At 39.7% G+C, this 23,109-nt stretch overlaps 2 protein-coding genes across 2 annotated transcripts; one reads left to right on the top strand and one right to left on the bottom strand.

Moving 5' to 3' along the window:
* The first annotated feature begins 374 nt into the window (after positions 1-374).
* Positions 375-22,925, top strand: lrrc74b (leucine rich repeat containing 74B). The gene is made up of 10 exons (XM_086312975.1): positions 375-473; positions 1,309-1,483; positions 1,953-2,095; positions 7,121-7,253; positions 13,309-13,515; positions 15,490-15,599; positions 16,639-16,754; positions 17,116-17,194; positions 22,631-22,726; positions 22,809-22,925. The coding sequence occupies exons 1-10, from the start codon at positions 375-377 to the stop codon at positions 22,923-22,925; spliced, it is 1,275 nt and encodes a 424-aa protein (XP_086169101.1).
* Positions 18,191-20,121, bottom strand: LOC147317855 (uncharacterized). The gene is made up of 4 exons (XM_086313034.1): positions 20,074-20,121; positions 19,263-19,495; positions 18,840-19,122; positions 18,191-18,712 (listed from the first exon to the last, which is right to left on the bottom strand). Exons 1-4 carry the CDS (start codon positions 20,119-20,121, stop codon positions 18,191-18,193), a joined length of 1,086 nt encoding a protein of 361 aa, XP_086169160.1.
* Positions 22,926-23,109: the final 184 nt, after the last annotated feature.

Here is a 23,109-nt window from a genome sequence, read left to right as displayed (position 1 = left end):
GGTTGAAAGAGTCGGCACTCAGAGTACTGAGAGTGCCATGACAACCTGTCAACAAATCAAGCCATCCAAACATGACAAAAGAACTCTGATTGGTGACTTACAGTCAGGTAGTGAAGTCCTAGCCTTTTTAATTACCACAGCAGAGTTTGCCAAGACCTTTAAGTAAGCTCTGTTGCGAGAAGACATAGTGCACCAAATCCTGCTGAAATTCAGTGCAGTGATTGAGCTCACAACGCAAATATTTTACTTGCCGTTTGGATCTAAAAGCACAAAAAAAGGACAGAAGGAAAAAAGAAAGAAATTACTAAGGAATTTCTGCATAAAGGTAGCAAAATAGTTGTCTTAGTATCAATATTACAGCTATTATCAGTGTCATGCTTCATGGGAAGAAGTTGGCCAAGCAGGTGCTGCTGCCGTCTGTGCTGGAAGACGATGACGCAGAAACAGAAAGTGGGAAGCTGCAGCTGGGGGAGGTAGGAAACCGACTATGCAGCCAAGTTTGCAAACTCTTGAGCAAGGGAAGTGTGAACGACCAGGTAGGTAAGATTAGATTCTTGAGACTGTTCAAAGGCAGAATTTCAAAAAGCTCGAGATTAAATAAGATATAGGAGACGGACTTTGGGTGAGAACTGAAAGCATGTTATAGACCTGTAAGAGCATAAAAGAGCATAATAGGTTTTAGAAATTGAGATCTTAACCAAATCTCTAGGCACGTCTAAGCACTTTCCTTGCCCTGGGCAAGGAAACACAGCCTCAAACGTACAGACTAAAGACCTGCTGCTTCCTTTTATAAACTGCTCTTTTGACCTGTGTACTCACATGAATGTATTTAAAAGAAGGGGCCTCAAAGTCATGTCCTTGTGTTTTAATTACACTTTTGGGTCCCACTGTATGAGAAATTCACTATCAGAGCTGTGCCCGAACATGTGCAGGACCTGTTCTGCTATGCTAACTAATTCTACTTATGTATTCTGGAAATAACAATATAAAGCATCACTGACTGAGACATATGTGAATGTACCATAAGCTTAGAAATAAAAGGAGTGAAAGGGAGCAAAAATAGCTTGTGGTTGAAGAGGTTAAAGAGAGGTGGGAAGAATGGAGTGGGAGGATAGGGAAGTACTTTCAAAGATTATAAAAACAGAAGGATACGATCTTAAAGACACAAGCCCACACTGATGAACTAAACACTGTAGGTATTGGTTTTATTCTCCTGGCAGTAAAATCAATCAACTCTGCTCACACAGGCAGCGTACAACAGACAGGTTTGACGAGTCACGATGTCTTACTTTCTCATTTTCCATCTAGCCAAGAATGAGCCAGACAGAGGTTGATATGCGTGGGCCAAAAGACCAACACTCAAGCCCTGACAGGAACGTGCTAGACAGAGGCACAAGACACGAGGAAGACGAAGAAAAGGAGCCTGAAGTACAGGAGTGCCTGAGCTCTGATGAGGACTATGATACAGATTTGGAGCTCGAAGGTATAATTTAATTTTGGCAACCAAAAGGAGATCAATTGGGTGGGAATGTTACAATATTTTATCATGTTTTGATAGCAAGTCTTAATTTGCTCTTGTTCACACCATCTAAGATAAGGCAAAGCCCTTTTGTCACCCATCTGTTTTTTTCCTATCTGCCTTTCCATTTTCTCAAACACCAAATGACTTTAAAAAAAAAAAAGACACTCCTACATGCACCCACCCACATATGTGGAGTCCTATTCTGCATGTTAATGATTTCATCTGTCTTTGTGTCAGGCTTCCTTTTCACCAGAAATGAAAACCATCTGGTATGAATGAGCTTTCCTGACAGGGCAAAATCAACAACAAGGGATATTTCAATGTCCCACTCAAAAGGTCCTTCAATGGGAAAATGTGCAATATCACTCCTTTTTACACAAAAGGTACGGAGCGTGAACGACTGAGACAGAGTGCTGTCTTTATGTTGCAGGTAAGGAGGCGGCATACGATCTGACGAGGCAGACATGCTATGTGACAGCGTGTAAAAAGTTCCGGGTGGTCCCTGCTTCTTATTTCCTGCAGCATATGCAAAATAGCACACTGGTTATGATGCATCGTGGCCTGGGGCCTCAGGTATAGTAAAAAATAAGGCAACATTTTTAAAATTATTAGAAAGACAAAAAGGCTGATACTTTCATGGAAGGCTTTGGAGTTTGAGTTTCTGGTGACAAAAGAAAAGATTGTCAATAGTGCAGGGGAAGATGATTAATTTCTTTATTCTGTAGCTCTTTTTCTCCCTAAATGTTCCTATTTTATTATTGTTTTAAGAAATATGTTTATTGTTAGTATCATAAGTAATAATAATGCAATAATGATAATAATAATATTACCAACAAAAACATTTATACATGTTATTAATAAGCGCATCTACAGTATTATGAAAAAAAAAGTATTGGGCCACCTCTTAAACCTTTAAATGTCATGATGATAGGGAGAATTTTTAAAGTGGTCTTGAACAGTTCTCCAGGGTTTCTGAACGTCTTTCAAAGGCTTTCATTGGACATTGGCTGCTTTTTCATTTTTAGTCCAGTCCTTTTACCTGACCATTTTCAGAAGAATGTTTTTTCTGTGTTTAGTACTGACCTATGAATCACTCAGGCACAATGAATCAATGAAACAGTGAACTCATTTTAAATTTTATCTTTAGGCACTTTGTTGCTATCAGTTGGTTGTAAAATACATTAAGTACAGGAATAAATTAAGTTACCACAGTGATTTAGCCAGGTACAAAGCGAGACACTTTTGTGATACAGAAAATGGTAAATGGTAAATGGCCTGCATTTGTATAGCGCTTTTCTAGTCCATAGGACCCCAAAGCGCTTTACACTACATTCAGTCATCCACCCATTCACACACACATTCACACACTGGCGATAGCAAGCTACATTGTAGCCACAGCTGCCCTAGAAAAGTCTCACTTTAAATTCCAAGTAGCTTGCAAAACCATTAATCTTAGTTTGTAGTGCACCTGTGAAACCTACCCCTCCTGGAGCTGGGTTCTGCCAAAGGTTTCTTCCTGTTAGTCCTGTAAGTCTAGGCCACTACAAAACCTTCATTTTTGTCAGCTGTGGTTTTTGTGAAGACTGGCTGTGTATCAGGCAGGAGTAGGACCCAAAAGCAGGACATATAAACACAAGGGGTAAACTAAAAGCAGCTTTATTTAACTGAAAGTAGGTACAAAAGTCAGAAAACATGTAAAACCACATCAATGAGACTTCAGGGGCAATATACTGCAAGGGAGGGCAAAACAATGAGGAACAACACCACAAAAAACAAAGGGAGATTCTGATCATATATACATGTCAGGTAATTAGGATTAGAACACAGCTGAACAGAATCTAGCTAATGAGACAAGGTGGAAGGAGGAAAACTGAACATCGCATACACAGCACAGGAGACTATCAAAATAAGACAGGAAGTAACACACAGACTGAGAGCAAGACAGACACGTGAACTTAAATGTAATGGAATGAGTTTCCTCCATTTGTTGATAATGACTTTCACTCTAAGGCTTTGTAATTCTTTTTGGACAAATAAATGTCAATGATTTTGTTTCCCAGCTGTTCTTGACTTTCTTTAAGTCACTGCATGATTTGTTGTTTTTTCTATTTAAGCGATTTATTGATTTGACAGGTGTAGCAGTAATTAGGCAAAGGTATGGCTAAAGAAATTAGACTTAGCTTTTCAAAAAAATCAGTTTATTCACAGTTTATTCATGGGTTATAAATGGGGCAATTATTTTCTCACTTGGGGCCAGGTAGTTTTGGATAAGCATCACATAAAAACTGCATTTTGTATCTACGCGGACAAATATGCCAAAAAAAAACCCAACCCCAGAGAGAGAGAAAATAAATCAGGAAAGAGCCAGAAAAAAAGTGTTAGCATAAAACTAAACTGGTAGTTTGGCTGCAGCTGGCTGTTATTTTCAGTGATAGAAAGTAGTCAACTGGCCACTAGACACTACTGAGGCCCAGCATTTCCCTCGAACCAAAAAGCAGTACCAAGAGAGGAAAAAGCTGAATTTACATTTGCCAGGTGGCCAGGAATACAAAGATGTCCTCTGACCTAACAACATTCTGCCCTACTTCGTGTTGAAATTTAGTTCTACCCAAACAGTAAAATCAGATATTGCGATTTTAAGGTATTTAAAAGAAATAGTATACTGAAGGTAAAAATTTTAACTGCTTTCCATCAGCTTTGTATTCATTATATTCTGTGCAATTTTGGGATTTACAGTAATCAAACTATATTAATATCAGAGTTAGAGTGTTATTACCCCAAAAACCACAAATTAAACTGGAGACTGAAACCAAAACTTATTTAAAAAAAAAAAAAAGGGGGGGGGGGGGGGGGGGGGGCTATTTCAATAATTGAGTAATCTAAGTAGTTAGAAGTTAGAAATTTAAAATTTAGTTTAATAAATTCAAGTAGTTTTAGAGTTTTGTTCCAAACAGACCGCACCAGAGAAACAGCCACACTGTGTTTAATATAGTCTTTGCAGCACTTTATGATTTCTCCCTTAGTGCATTTCATTTATTAGACCTGTCAATCTACACCCTCAGCAGCTATGCCTGGAACATTTCAAAGCAGACAATACAGCTAATTTTTTTCACAGTTTTTAGCCTTATCAGGGTCACTGAAAACATTTTTTTCTGGTGTTAAAAAGTCAACACATCATTCAACATATTTCTTTCTGGCTTTAAACAGACTTTAAAGAGATGATTTTCAAGCTATTGAGGGTTAGGTACCAAAGAAAATGATGACACCATTATAAAACTGCGGTCATGCTGTATTAAAAACTGACACAGAAGGTTCAGGCCAACCCCCACAACCCTTCTCTTTTTGTGTAGAATGGAAGAATATCTCTCTTTTCTCTCCCTGGCTCACTCATCAGATCAGTTTCACCTGATGGAGGATATTTGAAATGAACCAACTGTGCAAAGGTCCTCACATGCATGTGAAAACATGCGTGTGAGTACCAGCTAGGCATGTTCAAAATCTTGTAACAGTATTTTAGATTAATCCAGGCTTTTACTCAGTGTTACTAATTCAAAGTCACATGGCTCCTTCAGGATAGATGATCATGAGATCTTTAGTAGTCAGTTCTGTGTCCAAGTCCAGCGCAGAGCGAGATTCAAAGATTTCAGTTCTTTTTCAAGGACACGGAACATAAATGGATCATCCCCAACACTTAATCATCTGTCTCCTATTGTGCTGATCCTCCTCCCAACAAAATACTTTAAACCAACCGAGGCAATCAAAACTTCAAAAGTTCACTGTGGTAGCAGTAGTAGTGATGCTACATTGTAAGTTTTATTAATAAAGTAAGCTATTGCTTCTTGGTGAGAAAAACACAAACAAATAAACACCATTGCATTGTTTAGATCATTTTCATTTCCATGCACTGACTGCAGCTTAGATTTTTTGAACAAGATGATGTAGCTGTAGATGATGTAGATGATTTAGATGTTGCTTATTAATTTGAAGAGCAAGAGCTTTAGCCAGCCTTAAAGTTAGATATTGTTGATTTGTCTTCTCTCCACTATTTTGTAAACCTAATGTGCAAAGTTTGCAAGCGTCCTTGGTCAGATTTGTGGTCAAGTTCTTTGCAGCTAACAGATACTTATCAAACAAAGCACAATTTGCATTTCACTGTGATGTTTTTCTTGTCTTAGCTAGTGGTAATGACCATTAAAGTTGCAGTAATGGATTTTTAGATGAGATAATAAAATATGCTATCAGGATTTTTACCTTAAAACATGTACCAAATCTACTCAAAACACATTAACACTAATATTGCTTTTCCTACATGATCTCCATACATTTGATTTATGCAGCAAGCGGTATTGTTAATTGTCACATTTTATCCTAAAGCCCCATTACGCTTTTCCTGCATCCCGTCTACAGTACTTGTTGTTGACAGCATTTGACAGTTCCGTTTGTAACAAGATAATCAATGTTATGACTTACCTGTCAGTTGTTTTCATTTTGTGGATACATAGCTTTGATGCTGTAGTCTGTTATATAGACCTCACCAATACTTACTCCATTATTTCACCTCTTAAGAAAACAAGCTTCTGTTCTTCTATTTTCATTCTATTGATCTATGCTGATAGAGAAAACCTATTTAATTACATGGTCCTGCTAAACATTAGAGACAAGATTATTATAGTGTCACAACCTGAAATAAACAGATTTGCACTACATTTAGTATTAAACATTAACATTTCCATACATATACACATCATTAAGGTTTCTTTATTATTCTTACAATATACTCATTTAAAAAAAGAAGAAGCACAAAACATTCAACAAAACAAAATTTAAAATTGTATTTTTGTCAATTATGACCCCTATCTATCCCTAGTAATCGATACTAATTACTGTCCTTTTTTTCATAGTAATCAGTGTAAAATACCTCTTTGGTTTTACATATCCGACTGAGGGATGAATACATTCTTTCCAAAACTGAAACTGGTCAGGCAGGGGCTTTCAGCTGCTGCACAGTTTGACATTTTTACAGGCTTGCACTGCTCTATAATGGTGTAAATGAAAGTTATAAAAGATAAATTCATTCCTCAACCAGCTCATTCCGTAGGTTCCAGCACCAGGAACATCATTCAGACAGATTAAATTGGATTTTAAATATGTCTTTATCTGTCATACACAAAGGGTAAAATCAAAAAGTGTGACTTCCAAAGGTTATCTGTTTTATGTCTAGGAAATTGATACGCTTTTTAAATCTTACAGAAATTTACTTTGCTTGCATTTAAACGTGATATACCCCGATGAGGCAGATTCTGTCCTATTTATCATCAAGTCGACTCAGTTAAGGCTTCATGCACTCAACTTTCTCATTAGCCATGCTAGAAACAATAATTTTCATGTGCTGTGAGTTTCATTTCTGACCTACGCCTCCACATCGCTCCCTTCTGCTTCATTTGTCTTGTACAGGTTTAATATTCCCCCCTCTCTCTCTGCCCACCTGTGTGAGTACATCTTTTAACAGGAATGCAGATAAGAATATATACTGCTGTGAACAAACAGAAGAAATTCACTTTGAGGATGGGTTGGGGGGGTATGGTTGTGTATTTTCAGGGCACCAAAGCACTGGCGGTTCCCCTGGTAACCAACACTTCAATACTGCGGCTGAACCTGCGAGATAATTGGATGGAAGGCATGGGTGGAGCTGCTATAGCTGAGATGTTAAAAGGAAATTGCTACATTACAGGTGGTTTTACTGTGATTTACTGTGGACTCAACACGTTGTGTTCTTTTTTTCTTTATACTTCTTAATGGCAAAGGTGGGACCCCAACATCAACATATTCAACATTTTCCGCCAATAAATATAAAACACTTACCATCTCAAGTTTCCCTTTTATATCTGTTCTTTCTCATATTGCACTACTTGTATGTGCAGTTTGGAACATGAGAACACTCTAAAGAGAAGAACAGCTATATATGGTTCCTCTACATATCATTATCCCAAAGCCTTAAAGTCCCATAAGGTGAAATTTATCCTATACACAAGATCATTGTTAGAACAAATCATTATACTGTGCAAGAAATTTCAATTTCCTGTAGGAACATGTTACTTTGTTGCAATTTATAATAAGATCTTGTGCAAACAACTTCAGATGCACACAGTCACATATTAGAGACAACACAGCTAATCAAGTTTTAACTCAGGAATGTCATGTTGTTTTTATGTATTTTTTACATAACATATTATATATTTGTCTGATAATTTCCACATTTTGTCTGATCAGTTCCTAACAACATTTAAATTTACAATAATGAATCACACCGCAGTGGGGAATATATTTCATCACAGTCTTACTGAAAGTGCAGTAACTAGTTTACGAATATTCCTCCATTGTTATCTTCTTCAATGCTATGTGTCAACATACTGCAGACCAGCTACCTGAACTTTACCCCCACAAAGGTTGATTATCTCATTAATAAATTTACATCTTCACTGTATATGATTCCAGATACAGTAGAAAATGAAAAAGCATCAAATCACAAGTATTTGATTCTCTGGTATAACTCTCAAAAATGCACCATAAAAGAGATAACTTGTAAGCTGGAGTGGAAATTGTCTCACCAATTTAGAAGATCATCATTTAGCAAATAGTTTGTTGCTCTATAAAAATAAATAAATAAAAAATCCACAAAGCTAGAACATCTTCATCATTGATTGAAAAAATAAGAACATTTGAGTTGGCTTCAGTAATTCCTCCAAATCATCAATGTGTTTTTTTAGATTCCATTCCTACAAGAGTGTTCAAAGAAGTCCTACCATTAACCTTTAATGCTTCAATCTTAAATATGTCTCTATTAAGCTACATATCACGGGCCTTTAAGATGGCAGTAGTTAAACCACTATTTAAAAAGCTAATTATAAGCCAAGCTCCAACATTCTTATTCTCTCAGAAATAATAGAGTAGTTGTAAAAAAGCTAACTGATCATCGGTTGAGGAATGGTTAATTGAAAGAGTTTTAGTCGGGCTTCAGAGCTCATCACAGTACAGAAAGAGATTTAGTGAATGTTACAAATTATCTTCTTATGGCCTCTGTTAAAAAGTCCTTGGGCCAGGGCATGCGTTACCTGCATGGGAGGAGCATGATTCCCCCAGGGGCCAACAGCCAATCAGAATGCTCACCCATTCTCTCCTTGCTGTGGCAATTAAAAGTGTAGTCGGAGAGTAACGCTGCTGCAGGCAAGTTATGGACTTGAGTTGAATCGGACTAAGGCGGGCAAGTAACCACATCCTTACTTGCCAGAGAGTGTGTGTGTTCGATGTGGGCTCGTGGCAAATAAAGTTCTTCCACTCTGACATCATTCCCCGTCTCTGACCGGATTTTATTACCAGGTAACAGTACCGAATCACATTTCAGAGATAGTGGTCCAGGGCGTCTGCTATAACAAGTGGTCCTCGGAGCCGGATCTGATCCCTGTAATAAAAGCATGGAAGAACAGCACGCCAGGAGACACCAGGCTCTTCCTGCCCATCTTCGAGGAGTGACTATCTCCCCCGGGGGAGATCATCACTTCCCAGATCAGCACACACTCCCCCGCCGCGTTGGAGACATGAGGAGGAGCCTGGTGGGGCTCATGGATCTCCTCGGTCTGAATCTCTGGTCACTCAGGATAGTTTCCAGTCTGGATGGGACATCAGGGATCGATGGGAAGAGGACACCGAAATGTTGCAGCAGGAGAATAATAGATTGAGAAGCGAGCAGAAAGCCTTGCTGGAAGCATTGGACCAGTTGCGATTGTAGAATGCAGAGCTGGCTAAGAAAAGTGACCAGAGAATGGGCCAGCTTCACCCCCAGGCTACAAATGAGACAGAGCAGTTACGTGAGCAACTCAACCACCTCAGCAGTGTTATTACTCAGTTGCAGAGTGCATGTGATACACGACCTCCTCAACAGTTCAAGCGAAGGGACCAGTCTGCCAAGCTGGATCGGCAGGCCAGTCCTGGCCATCACAGTGGAGCAGAGTCTGATGGTGGCAAGAAACTGCATGCAGCTTCAATCCAAGGAGTTAAGGGACACATTCTCCCAGGACTTGATATGACAATGCCATATGAGGGGGCTCTGCGGGAACCTGTTAGGCAGCCAGATTCAGCTTGTCAGCACCCTTAAGAACATATAGCAACACGCCGGCATTCTCTCGAAAGGTACGCTGTTCATTCCAGACATCTTACCCGTCCCTCGAAGAGGATGGCAGCATCGGTATTGGACACCCAGCACTCTCGACGAAGAAGTTGTGATTACTCACCTGAGGGTTTCACCTTGTCAGAGAGAAAACAGCATGCAGCATCATCGTGTCACCCTCGCAGTTTGGACAGGGATTATTACCGTTTCCCAGAGCTGCCAACTGGAGGTTGGGATTGCCCCCATCGAGAGTATGGGTCGCATTACCAGGCCCCTCCAAGACCCGCGCACTCGGAGTACTATTCGTACTCTAGATCCCGACAGCCGAGCCCGGTGGGGGGTCAGGAGCGCTATTATAGGGGGTCAGCACCTACAATCCCATATTTTGTACACCCAAATCCTCAAGAGTTTGCAAGGCTGAGGATCGCATTGGAAAAAAATATCCTCCCAGCCGACGCAACAGAACAGTTTAAATTCCAAATACTGGTAGACCATCTTAAGCTGGAGGAGGCCCTGCTTATTGCTGACTCCTATAGCCATTCTAGGCACACTTATACCAACACAATGGATGCCCTCAACCAGGAGTATGGACAGCCGCATCAACTAGCACTCCAGCGTATAGCAGAGTTAATGGACGGGCCACCTGTTATGTCAGGAGATACCAAGACCTTCAGGATGTTTGCACTAAAGGTAGGCTCCCTGGTCAGCATGCTTGCACAATTAGGAAGGAAAGGAATTGTGGAGCTGGAATTTGGGTCCCACGTGTCAAGGTTGCTTGAAAAACTGCCGCATGATTTGAGGTCCAGCTTCCGTCGATATATTCATCTTCAAACCATCCCCATTCCTACACTGACTGACTTCTCACACTGGCTTGAATATGAGCTGCAGGTGCAAGTCGACATGGCATGGTTCAGCTCAAAGAGAGCAACGTTTCTGATGGCAGAGGACAGGAGGAAGTTCACCGGTAAGACAACCACAATACTGTTGAACACTGAGCCCCAAGAATCTGGTGCCGCTCCAACAGTGGCAGCAGCCAAACACAATGGGAAGAAGTATTGTCCTTATTGCAACAGCGTCGATCACTCTTTAAACAACTGCTCAAATTTCAGACAGCTACACAAAGCACAAAGGCATCACTGGATCAAGAGTAACAACCGGTGCTGGTGCTGTGGGAGGACCCACCATGCTGCAGAATGCGATCTAAAGATGCGCTGTAAGACATGCAACCAACAACATCTCCTTGTCCTCCACAAACTCAATGACAGGTCCACTAAAAATGTGCAAGCCGCCCAGGCCTCTTCTGCAACAACAGGCTCAGGTACTACACGAGTTGGAGAGGAAGAGTTGTACATTGACAAACCACTAGGAGGATGTAAAGTCCTATTGAAAATCAGTTTTACTGAGGAATGGCGATCGAGTCCTAGAGACTTATGCTGTCTTGGATGACGGGTCTGAGCGGACCATCCTTCTCAGGACCACTGCGCAGCAGTTAGGGTTAAAGGGGCAGAGCGGAGGTTGTTAAAGTCATCAGAGAAGGTCCTTTGCTACACAACTGAGATTCAGAGACTACAACGTGAAGGTTTTGTTGTCAAGCTTGAGCCTGGAGCTGACAACACTCCTGCTAGCTGGTATATCCCACACCAAATGGTGCAGCATAACGGCAAGAATCGAGTTGTGTTCAATTGCTCATTCCAGTTCCAGGGGCAGAGCCTCAATGACCATCTCCTCCCTGGACCTACTTTGGGGCCAACCCTCCTGGCAGTGCTTTTGAGGTTTCGACAGCACCCCGTCGCCTTCAGCAGCAAAATCCGTAGGATGTTCCATCAGGTCCGCCTACTAAAAGAAGACCAGCCACTCCTCCGATTCCTCTGGCGGGACTGTAAACGTGACGACCCCCCTTTTGTATAGGAGTGGAGAGTACTCCCTTTCGGCACCACATGTAGCCCCTGCTGCGCTATCTTTGGGGAAGACGTCCGTGAGACTGTGATGTAATCATTCTATGTCGACAACTGCCTCCGGAGCTTGGCGACAGAGGTAGAAGCTAAAGTACTTGTGGAGAAACTACAGAAGCTTCTGGCTGATGGAGGTTTTGAGTTAAGACAATGGGCCAGTAACCAGCCCTCAATCATCAGCCACCTGCCCCCAGAGCTTAGATCAGACAGCGCTGAGCTCTGGATCACACATGGCAAACCTGATCAGAAAGAAGCTGCACTGGGGCTCCATTGGCACTGCTCATCAGACAGGCTGTACTACAAGCTCCACACTCTTGACCATCCTCGAGTGACCCTGCGCACAGTCTACAAGGTTTTAGCGAGTCAGTACGACTGACTTGGCTACATTGTGCCATACACCACAAGAGCTAAGATTATCGTTCAGCAGATGTGGGCTTCACGGACTGACTGGGATGACCCCAACCTTCCTAAGGACCTTCTCCAGGCCTGGAATGAATGGGAGCAGGACTACATGGATGTACTATAGATTGGAGGTTTAATAGTCATGTGTTCACAAGATTAAAACAAAAAACAAGCCCAATTAATCTTTAGATGGATATGAAAAGTAAATGAGTCATGTTTACTGAAAAACACTGAAGCCAGTGATACCATGCTGTTATCATCAGCAGGCTATCAAGCTCCATTGACCACTCTATCATGTTTATGTGAACGATAAAGATAATCTTTTTCTGTTGAGGCTGGCAGAATTGTTGTAAGTATAAAACTGGTTTAAACAGAACGTTTGACCTTATGACTTATAGAAAGTGAAGGTATCACTGAATACAAGATAATGGTGGAGGTCAGCGTGAATGTCTGTAAATGTGCACACTTACAAAATGTTTTACTGAGAGACACAAATGTTGACCTAAGGGTGGTGCTTGAAGAAAACTAGCTTATTGGGATTCATCATTAGAGCAGTCTATCCAGTCTGTTTCAGTAAAAGCTAAAGCATGTTGCAGCTGCTGCTGGTGCTAGATAAAATATTAGGGATCAGGAGAAGTAGTTATAATTCAGTTTCGGGGGGGATAGGAACGCCTGTAATCGTGAACCAAATTGCTGGTCCAGTTGATTTGCTGCAGTTGAAATGCACATTGTCACTATATACTAAATGCATCATTTCTCAGTTACTTTTGTGTTTTGTGTTTTCAGATGGTGATAAGCCATCAAAAAATCCAACTTAATTCATTTTTAATTTAAAAATTAGTTGATTAACTTAAATAGTATGCAATAGCTAGGAAGGTCATTTCAGACACATTGCTATAGTAGTGAGAAGACAGTATCTAAAAACAGTGATTTATTTTTCAGATTCAAAAGCTTTATCAAATGCACTCCCCAGCTAAACCTATCGCATTTAAACTGAATTTTCCTCTACCTCCTCCCAAAGGAAATTTACTCCAAAAATAGAGACAGTATGTGAGAAATATGTGAAATTCAGAAAAAATAAAGCAGAGGAAATGATTCATCTTTTTTTGTGAAATACTGTACTGCAATAATGACAATTACCAAATGCTCAAAAACATTTTGAGAGTGCTATTTGGTCTTTTTGGAACCTTCTTGTGTTTAGTTTACTTGCCACTTTTATTGGTCTCTTTTCACCTTGCATGATGTTTCAATTTGTGTGTCAATCCCAGAGGTGGACCTGTCCAATAACAATCTAGAGGTTTATGGAGCCAAAGCCATAGCTGGTATGCTTAAAGAGAACAGCACCCTGGTGAGACTCATTCTGTCAGGAAACCATTTCACAGACCGGTCCACTGAACACCTCTGCCCAGCGCTGATCACCAACACCAAACTACAGCACCTCGACCTCAGCTACAATGCTCTGGGGGAGAGTGCAGGTAGCAAAGTAATTAGTTTTGTAAAGGTCTCGTAGTTTCTATAAGGCTGTAGCCTTTCAAAGATTGAAACAGTACCCATGACTCCAGTTTTTATTAAGATGATATTAAAGATTTGTGCAAGAGATACAGTTTTTCACATATTTTCCATTAACAGCACCAGATAACTGAACTTCAGGACCTAGAAATTATATGTTGCATCAATAAATCGCAAAAGACCTTAAGGCAGTGTGGAGAATAGGATGTAAATTCTTTTTCTTTGCTTTTCATCTTAATTTGGGCCTTTAAAAAAATCTGCCCTCTGATTTCCTGATTTCCACGAGAAACCAGCAGCAGAGATTAGAAGGCACAGACAAGATCCATTACTAATGTTGGCCTAAGGTGTAGCTGCTAGTTTTAATTTTGGTTAGCCAGATAGGATTAAAGGGTTAACTGGGCAAACTGGAGAGCACAGTCCAAAATATTAGTGTAGACTACTATAATTTCCTATATAATTGTCCTGTAATTTCACTTACAGTGTAGATAAAACCATTGAAAATATAAGGCACACAACTATTTAAATACACTCATTGGTGCATAGTTTCCCTTTCCATCTTTTGAAGATAGTTTTTAAAGACAAGCAAAATAATTTATTTAAGGATTTTATTGCCTAAAATCAACGTTATTCTGTGTTTACTTTTCTTTTTTATCTGTACATAAATGAGTAGAACAAAATTGATATAGGATTTTTAAGGCCAAGAGATAACAATACAGAAAATTGTATATACATATTAGCCAGTATTCGTTTTTCTTTCAGGCACACAAAACATAAACAGATTTCCTAGCATTTGTTATCTATAGTTATTTGTCTAGAGTGCCCTCTGTTGGACAAACTATGTAATGCCAATACTCATAACATGGCTAAAGAATGTTTCTCCCACTACTTACTTACTTTTTTTTAATCACACGTTATAAATACTGATATCTGTAGATCAGCAAGTAGTAATATCGGCCTTTGTATCAGCCCACCCATAAATTGGTTGGATACCATCAATGATTATTTTCAATATGCCAATAGCTGCTGAAGTCATCGTATATGCTATTTTTGCTCTCTTTTCCATTTATAATTAATGTACAATAAAGGCCTGTGAAGTGACTATTACTGCAGATTTATTTAACATTAGGACTAAACTGTATGTAAGCATGTAAGCAGAAGGGGGGTGGGAGAGGGGTTCTGCTGTCATAAAAGATTTTGCCATAATGGTGCAGCCTTATCTCCAAGCAGTCATAAGACAGCATGCAGCAGCAGATTGTGGCATTCAAAGGTCAAGCACATTTCGCCTTCATTAAAACCTCTTTCAATTATCATGCGGATGAGCTTTGTGACAGGCACCTTGTGGAAGAATGGCAGACCAGAGCACTGAGCATCTGATATAGATAATTGAAAATAAATCTACATGAGGGAAAGAGGACACCACCATATCTTATCGCTATGATTCATCCCCACATGCTCTATCCTGTATTCCTCAATGCTTCTGCTGATATGTCAAAGTACATTTTTATGTGTTTTAAGCGCACTCTAGCATGTACCAAAAGTGTACCAGTCAAACACACTGACATTCATGCTATGGCATTATGGCTTTTCCAGCTGAGCACATTATCTTGAGTGATTATGAACCACCGAGTGTCATGCAGTTTTTTATATTTATGGAAAATGTCAGTGACATGATGAGGGGTATATATTTTTGTCCAAGATAGTTACCTCTATAGTCGTCACTCAGTAAAGCGTTAAGGGAATATAGTGGAGATGATACAATATATTACATTAGATACACATTATAATTATTCATGAATAATGAATAAACAGACTCACTATTTCTAAACAAGCCTTTATATGAGGATGAGTACATTTCATTGTTTTAAAAATGCAATAATGCAACTATTTATTTTATCAAATTGCTCTGAATTATTCTTATGTTCATTTTCTATTTTCACAAGGGGAACACATGGGAGATGCTCTGTCTGAGAACACCGGGCTGAGATCGCTAAACCTGGCATGGAATTGCATTCGACAAAAAGGAGCAGTAATGCTGGCCAATGGTCTTGGGGTAATACACTTGGACATGAATGTGTAAATCCTAGATTAGCTTTCTGACCTTATGCAAGACAAAGAAGATCTAATGGTACAGTGAAAAATAAGACTAAAGTACATTGATTAGTTGAAGCCATCAAATAACAAATTATCCTAAGTTAAAATAGCGGTATGTCAAATGAAAGTGGCTAAAAATATCACATCTGGTGTTAGGCATAAATAATTTACCAGTCAAGTAAAAATATTTAACTTCATGTGCATAACCAAAAAATGTATACTTGAATCTAGTAACCCTCCATTTTCTAACTCCACATCCCAGTTACATCAGATTTTGCACAACTTCCCCTAAAGCTATGAAAGGCTTTATATAACTTCCTCATATCTGCATTTGTAACCAATGAAACCAGTAAAAAAAAAAACAAAAAAAACACAAAACATGAAAGTAAGTCCCTCTTTAAAATGGCCTTGAACTGAAAAATTGGGAATCCAATAAAAGGAAAGTACAAAAAAAAAAAACGTTTGTGAACTGTACCTTTGGCCACCCACCTTTGACAATATTTATACATAAAGCGATCTGTTTATCTGAATTGATAATGACTGAAATTTTGACTAAGTGGAGTGGAAACTCCCAAACCAGGGATACTTATCTGGTAAAAGAATTATAACAACATCATAATGATGCTACACTGACATCAAAACCTATTAAGATTAATAATATGGTAATTGCTAATTGCAGACGACATCTCATATCTTGGCTGACTCCCTTATCCTGCTTTGTGAAGCAGCCCCCCAGGCAGGTATTCATCAAGCATCTCACTGCAAGAGAAGCTATACAGTAGTTTTCCTTTCCCTATCTTATTGACCAACATGGCCAAGTGGACCCTGATCACTGGCAGGTGTGATTGATTCACACCCTGGCAGGGATTTTTAATTCAGAATCTATACTTCACTGTCATTTTTAAAGTAAGATATTTCTTTTGTTGAGATTTAATCTTGTTAGAGAACTTGTTCAAGTTGTCCCTTTAAGTATTGATACATTCTTTTGTGTGTTTCAGGAAAATGTTTTTCTTAGAATACTGGATCTGTCATTTAATGGCTTTGGGAAAGAAGGAGCCAGTGCTTTAGGACAGGCTCTTAAAGAGAACAATGTTTTAGAAGAGTTAAATATCAGGTATGTGTCTTTGTTGTGTTACTATCGAATGATCAGATTAGTGAGTAGAAATTGAGAGCTCAAGCCACGATCATTTTCACAAATTAGAATTCACAATCTTATCTTTCACATTGTTTATAAACTTCCTGGCGAGTTCAAACTACTCTTCCAGACTGATTCTAATCGATCTTAAATGGTGATTACCCTTTTTCTTAAAGAAAGAAATCAAATAATCCAGTTTCCTCTGCCGTTTGCTTAACTTTTTTAGTAAAACAGAGCTTGCTTTACAAATTCACTTGGATGAATAATGCCATTAAAAAAAGTAACACTTTATGATTGCTTCCCACACACTCTTGTTTTCTGCTTTTGTTTCTCGCCACAGTAACAACCGAATACCCCCTGAAGGAGCGATCCACCTCGCCATGGGCCTCAAAGTAAACAAGACAATCAAATCCCTGAATGTAAGCTGCTGAAAAGAGATTGGTTCTAGCTTCACGAGCAATCGGGGGCATCAGTGGATAAAATAGGATAAATAAATGGATCAGTGTACTTCATTTTAATGTAAATGCTCAAGCTGAATTGTCAGGTGCTCAGCTCAGCTGACTGAAAAAGTTATAGAGAACATGCTAAATTGAGTTAAATTCTGCCAATCGGATACTGACTGCTTGTGCGCTCCTGTGTTCGAAATCTTTCATAGCATATGCAAGTTTTAAAATGTACGCAAACTAATGAACAATCTTTGAAGATTAATCAATTGAAAATTCTTTGATATGCGAAGCATCCAAATATTCCTGAAACAAATTATACTTTGTTTGAAAGCATAAAGGTTCACAATAAAATAATAAAATCATTGTGAGAAACTCAGACTAAGCAACAATAGCAGCAGTTGCTTCTTTTACAGTTTTTCTCGATTGCTAAAACACATTTCCTGAAACTACGCCTCATATCCTCACAACAGTAAACACAAATCCATAACATCTCACTCAATTTCCCAAACATCCTATTTCCAGGTCAAAATGAAGCTCTACACCCAAAACTATTCACTCCTGCTGAAAAACCAAACTTTGCCCACAGACATCAAACACAAGCCCTCAAAAACACACACACTACAACAGAGTTTTGCACACTGGTACAATTAATTCAAAACAATAGTTCCAAAACAAATAGGTTGCTTATGGTTCTCCCCTTCAAAACCCTTGTCACATGATAAACACAAAAGACGCAACCAATGTATGTACAGTGGCACATTGTCATTCATGTACTATACAGTACAACACACACCAGAAACATTATCCCACCTCAGCATCTTGTCTTTGGTCTGGGTCAGGCCAGAGAATCTCATCCACATCACAGGCTATATTGGCCCCAGCCAGGCAGCGGGGGTAAAATCCTCTTGCATGCCTGATCCACCCCTGGCATGCAAGAATTAAGGTAGCATAAGGAAAAACTTGATATGTCTAGGCAGGCCTCTTCCATGGCCTGAAGGAGGTGAACATGGACATAAGGTTCTCGGTCACTTTCCACCGCCATGCCGAAAATAACTCCTCTATCGAGTTTAGAAAGGGAGAGTATGCAGGCAGAACGATATTAGAAAACCTTGGGTTATTGGTAAACCAGTCACGAACCAGAGCAGCGCGATGGAAGCTGACGTTATCCCACACAACAACGTAGTGAGGCTGCTCTGGCTGTGCTGGTTCCCTGTAGTCCAGCTGGAACATATGTTGTCTTAAACCATCAAGAAAAGCAAGGAGAAGCATAGTGTTATAGGGTCCTAGTACGGCATGGCGGTGGAGTACCCCTCGTTGGCTGATGGCTGCGCACATAGTGACATTCCCCCCACGCTGATCAGGGACATTTACAATAGCCCGATGGCCAATTATGTTCCTCCCCCTTTTCCTTCTTTTGGTCAGGTTAAAACCTGCCTCATCCACAAAGATTATTTCATGGGGAACAGGCCGTCCTTCAATCTCAAAGATTCTCTGCAAAACACATAACACAGTAGAGTCAATCGGTACCCTGAACCACAGTTCAAGAGTGCTGAAATGGCAGCATAAACTGCCATGCTGTGATGGTACACAATACTTTATACAGTATCAAAACTCATACCTGAACATATTCCACACGTTGGTTTTTCACTCTGTCAGAGTTTCGTTCGAAAGGGACTCGGTATGCCTGTTTCATCCGGAATTGATTCTTTCGGAGGATGCGGTCAATTGTGGAGAGGCTGATGGCATGTATGCCTCGAAAAAGATGATCATCCTCAATCACTCTCCTTTGAATCTCTTGCAGGCGGATTACATTATTTGCAATTACCATGTTTACAAGTTCCCTCTCTTGCTCCTCCGACAAAAGCCTTAACCTGCCTCCACCAGGTGGTCGTCTCTGTGTCCTACAAAAATAGAAGCACTCATTACTGTAACTGTCACACATTCATTTTACAGGCAAATAATGGAAACATACTGAAACTCAAGACACATAAGTTCAGTAACTTAAACGTTACTGTACCAGTCTTACTGCAAGTACACCTACCTGTTTTCCTCCCTGAAGGTTCTGATGATGGAGGCAACAGTGAAGCGACTCAAATTTGGTTGTACTCGTTGCCCAGCCTCCCTCATAGTCATCCCATGGACAAGGACATGGTCAACTAAAGTGGCTCGAATTTCATCCGAGACTGACTGTCTTGTTGCCCTTGCTCTTCCCCTTCCTTGTCGCCGTCGTTCTCCACCTCCTTCACCACGTCCTCCTCCACCTCTCCCTCCTCCCTGTTGTCCTAGACCACCTCCTCCTCCTCTTTCACCACGTCCTCCTCTTTCACCATGTCCTCTTCCTCCACCACGTCCTCCTCCTTCACCACGTCCTCCTCCTCTTCCACCACGTCCTCCTCTTTCACCATGTCCTCTTTCTCCACCACGTCCTCTTCCTTTGCATCTCTTTGGATCCATTGTTTCAAACCTGAATGAGCTGACTTTGGCCCTTTTATCTATCCATCGCAGGTTCTGATTGGTGTGTGCTAAATTTTGACTCCTAGTGTTTCCACCTGGTTAATTGTGTGCTAATTGAGCTCAAGCTATGCTGACTTAAGTTAACATTATTGCATGCTAGTGCTTTCTAAATGACTACATGGTGTAAGCACTGTAAAATGTAGGGATTTGTGTGTAGAGTTTTGCAGTAACAGTTCACCAAATTTGAGTCATGTGTCAAAGCAGGGAATAGTGTTTATAGTTCAGGGAAATGAGTGAGCTTTTTGAACAATAGCGTTACGGTTTTGAAATTTTAGTTTAGAGGCCTGGTTATAGTGTTTAAGCAATCGAGAAAAACTGTAATATGATAGCACACTAACCCAATTGTGAATATAGCTGAAATAGTAGTCCTGGGTGGTCTTTGTCATTGTTTTTTATTTTTTCAGCTTATAATGCTTTCAGGCGGTGAAAAGTCTGTGCTGCCGGCAGGACATTTAAGCACTTGTACTCTCTTTCTAAGAAGCAATTGTTTTGATAGCTGCAGTATATTGTTTTTAGCATTGTCTTTTTCAGACCTTCTTTAAAAAGATGTTGTTTGGATGACAGCATATTTTGCCCAATATATAAAATCTGTTTCAGTCATGATGATTCCTTTCCAGAGGCACGAGCTGCAATTTCCATAGGCATTGATATACCCCCATACCATCAGAGGTATGCAGGATTTTAAACTAAGTTTTGATAATAAGTCAGACAGTCCCTCTCCTCTTTAATCTGGAGGATGCAGGGCCCATGATTTCCACAACGAGTTTCAAATTTTGACTTGTCTAACCACAGAACAGTTTTCCACTTTGCCTCGGTCCATTTTAAATTAGCTTTGGCTGACAGAAGATGGCATTTCTGGATAATGTTCACATATCTTTGCATCACAGAGCTTTAACCTGCATTTGTGGATGGCACGGCGAACTGTGGTCACAGAATTCTGGAAGTGTTCCTTAGTTCAGTTTCCCTGATAGACACCCTGTCTGTTTTTAAAGGCAGTGCTGCTCTAAGATACTCTTTTCATACCTAATCATTTTCCTGACCTGTACTCAGTTTTTCCAGATGTTTCTTTCTAGTAAGCTATTTTTTTAGCCTTTTTTTACTCCTCTTTGGAGACGTGTTGCTGAATTTAAAATGGCATAATATTCTTCATGAAATAGTAAAATGTCTTGGTTTAAGCATTTGAATTGTTTTCTATCTTCTACTGTGAATAAAATATGAGTTTATGACATTTTTACATTTCATTACATTTTTTGCTCTCTGTTTTATTTTGTTTCTGTTAACATTTTCATTTTGGAATTGTGTTTGCACCTATACTGACTTCATTATTTGAAATGCTGTATAAGATTCAAAATTATTCAAAGTAACACTCAGGTATGCCGTTCAGCTGGGTTAGTTACGACGTCGGGAGCAGTTAGGAGAACAAAATGATACAGAGACTGTTCAGGTTGCTTTCCCAAAATCAACTCAAAGGTTTATTCATCAGGCAACAGTTTATATAGAGGAAAAAGGTTCGTGTGTCAGCAGATTCTCAGTTCAAACCGGTACAGACCAAATAAGGAAACGTCTTCCTGCCCTCTGAGCAAAGAAGTATCCTTTGTATAGTTTATCAGTTCAACTACAATTTATGATTATCCCAGCAAAATACACTCCTAGACATAGAATACAGAGTTCTTTCATTAGTGAATTCTGAAACAAACCACCTGGCCTTTAACAAGCCTTGTTCTAAGAGATAAAGAAGGGAAGATGGGAGTAAGGGAGTGATCTCTGTGGTGTTTTCAATCTTGAGGTACCATCCTGTGATTCTTACACATTAATTCTTGGGTCACAGAGAAAGAGAAAAACAACTAGTAAATGGGCCTTATTGAGTAACAGTTTTCCTGTATAATATCACTATAAAACAATATCCTGTAAATGCTACCATGGTATCAAAATATCACAACAGTGTGTGTGTGTGTGTGTGTGTGTGTGTGTGTGTGTGTGTGTGTGCGCGCGCGCGCGCGCGTGTGTGTGTGTGTGTGTGCGTGTGTGTGTGTGTGTGTGTGTGCGCGCGCGCGCGCGCGTGTGTGTGTGTGTGCGTGTGTGTGTGTGTGTGTGCGTGTGTGTGTGTGTGTGTGTGTGTGTGTGTGTGTGTGTGGTGTTAAGAAGGTGAATTTGTATCTGCTTCTATTATTTCAGCTGTATTTTTCCTTGTATATTGTTTAGATTGACTCTGGAGAATTACATAATGCAAATTTTGAATTAAAATAATAATAGACCAAAACCATCCCAGGAATAAAGGAATAAGCTGGCATTTGGGGACATACCATAGATATAAATGAATGTCTACCTCTACCAGCTGGTTAGTTTAGTGGAGTATAAACACTGAAAAATAGTGGCTCTGTGATTACACAGTCTGCCTAACACTGTCTGACGTGTTGTAGTTTGTTTAATCTGTAGAAAAACTAAAGCGTAAGGAAAAACAGTTTCCAGTTTTATGGGAATTACAAGTACAGCTTTCTTGGCATTAAGCGGTATAACAGCAAAGACTCCAGGAAGTTATTGGTTCCTTCCCAGAACCCATATAAACAGCTAATTATCATTTTTACAAAAAAAATTGCATTCAACTAGTTAATTATTGAATTTCATAAGTGCTCTTGGCTGGACTTGGCTAAGTTAATTGACTAACTTCACGGGAGCTGAACAGATGTGAGAAGTGTACCGATTTTGGCATTTAAATCTCCACCAGAATAAGAAAACATGATGAACTATTTTTTGTACATAGCTTCACTGAGGAGATATGATGATATGAAGGGTAGAAATATTTTTTAAAGTCAATAATAGGAAGGTTCTTCATCACTTGCCTATCCAGAACATAACAATTTTTGCTGTTTTTTCTTGTGTACTGTGTGTAACCAGATTGGTAGGAACCCCATCCTGAATGCTGGATGCTATGGGATCCTTAAATCTGTACAGGACAACCCAGATTCAGCCTTGGAGACTTTAGACTTTTCAGTAAGTCACACGTCTTAGGTCCTTGACATTTTTTCCAAGTGTTCTCTTATTCACTAGTTCCTCTGTGTATCACTTTCTCTAGGACATCACAGTAAGCCGGGATTTTGACGACTTGTATACAGCAGTGAAAGAAATATTCCCTGCGCTTAGAGTAAATCATGGGGGCCGCTTTGGCACATTCAGCAAAGCAAAAGCTTGAAAAGTGTTACTGTAATTGCTGTACTTTTATGCCAGCAAAGATGGAAGAAATCTTGTCAAAGCCCTATGGACGTTTTCATCAACAGATAAACCAAAGGATGCATGCCTGCAAAAATATAACTTTTAAAAAGATGTCTTTTTTTGTTGTTAAAGAGCCATGAGAGCATATCCTTCTGAATAAAATG

Source organism: Aulonocara sp. 'chitande type north' Nkhata Bay, linkage group LG12 (genome assembly GCF_057382095.1).
Source record: "Aulonocara sp. 'chitande type north' Nkhata Bay isolate Kocher_YH1m ecotype deep benthic linkage group LG12, A_spYH_male_GT1.1, whole genome shotgun sequence".
NCBI classification, from domain to species: Eukaryota; Metazoa; Chordata; class Actinopteri; order Cichliformes; family Cichlidae; genus Aulonocara; species Aulonocara sp. 'chitande type north' Nkhata Bay.
This window is presented reverse-complemented; position numbering and strand designations above follow the sequence as displayed.

Bases quoted from the DNA above. Each gene is read 5' to 3' on its own strand.
- lrrc74b (XM_086312975.1), top strand. From the start codon at position 375: ATGCTTCATGGGAAGAAGTTGGCCAAGCAGGTGCTGCTGCCGTCTGTG. The intron at 17,195-22,630 runs GTAAGCTGCTGA...GTGTGTAACCAG, and splicing joins AGACAATCAAATCCCTGAAT to ATTGGTAGGAACCCCATCCT. The intron at 22,727-22,808 runs GTAAGTCACACG...CACTTTCTCTAG, and splicing joins TGGAGACTTTAGACTTTTCA to GACATCACAGTAAGCCGGGA.
- LOC147317855 (XM_086313034.1), bottom strand. From the start codon at position 20,121: ATGACAAAGACCACCCAGGACTACTATTTCAGCTATATTCACAATTGG. The intron at 19,496-20,073 runs GTTAGTGTGCTA...CTAGGACAACAG, and splicing joins TCAGCTATATTCACAATTGG to GGAGGAGGGAGAGGTGGAGG. The intron at 18,713-18,839 runs GTATGAGTTTTG...TGTGTTTTGCAG, and splicing joins AACGTGTGGAATATGTTCAG to AGAATCTTTGAGATTGAAGG.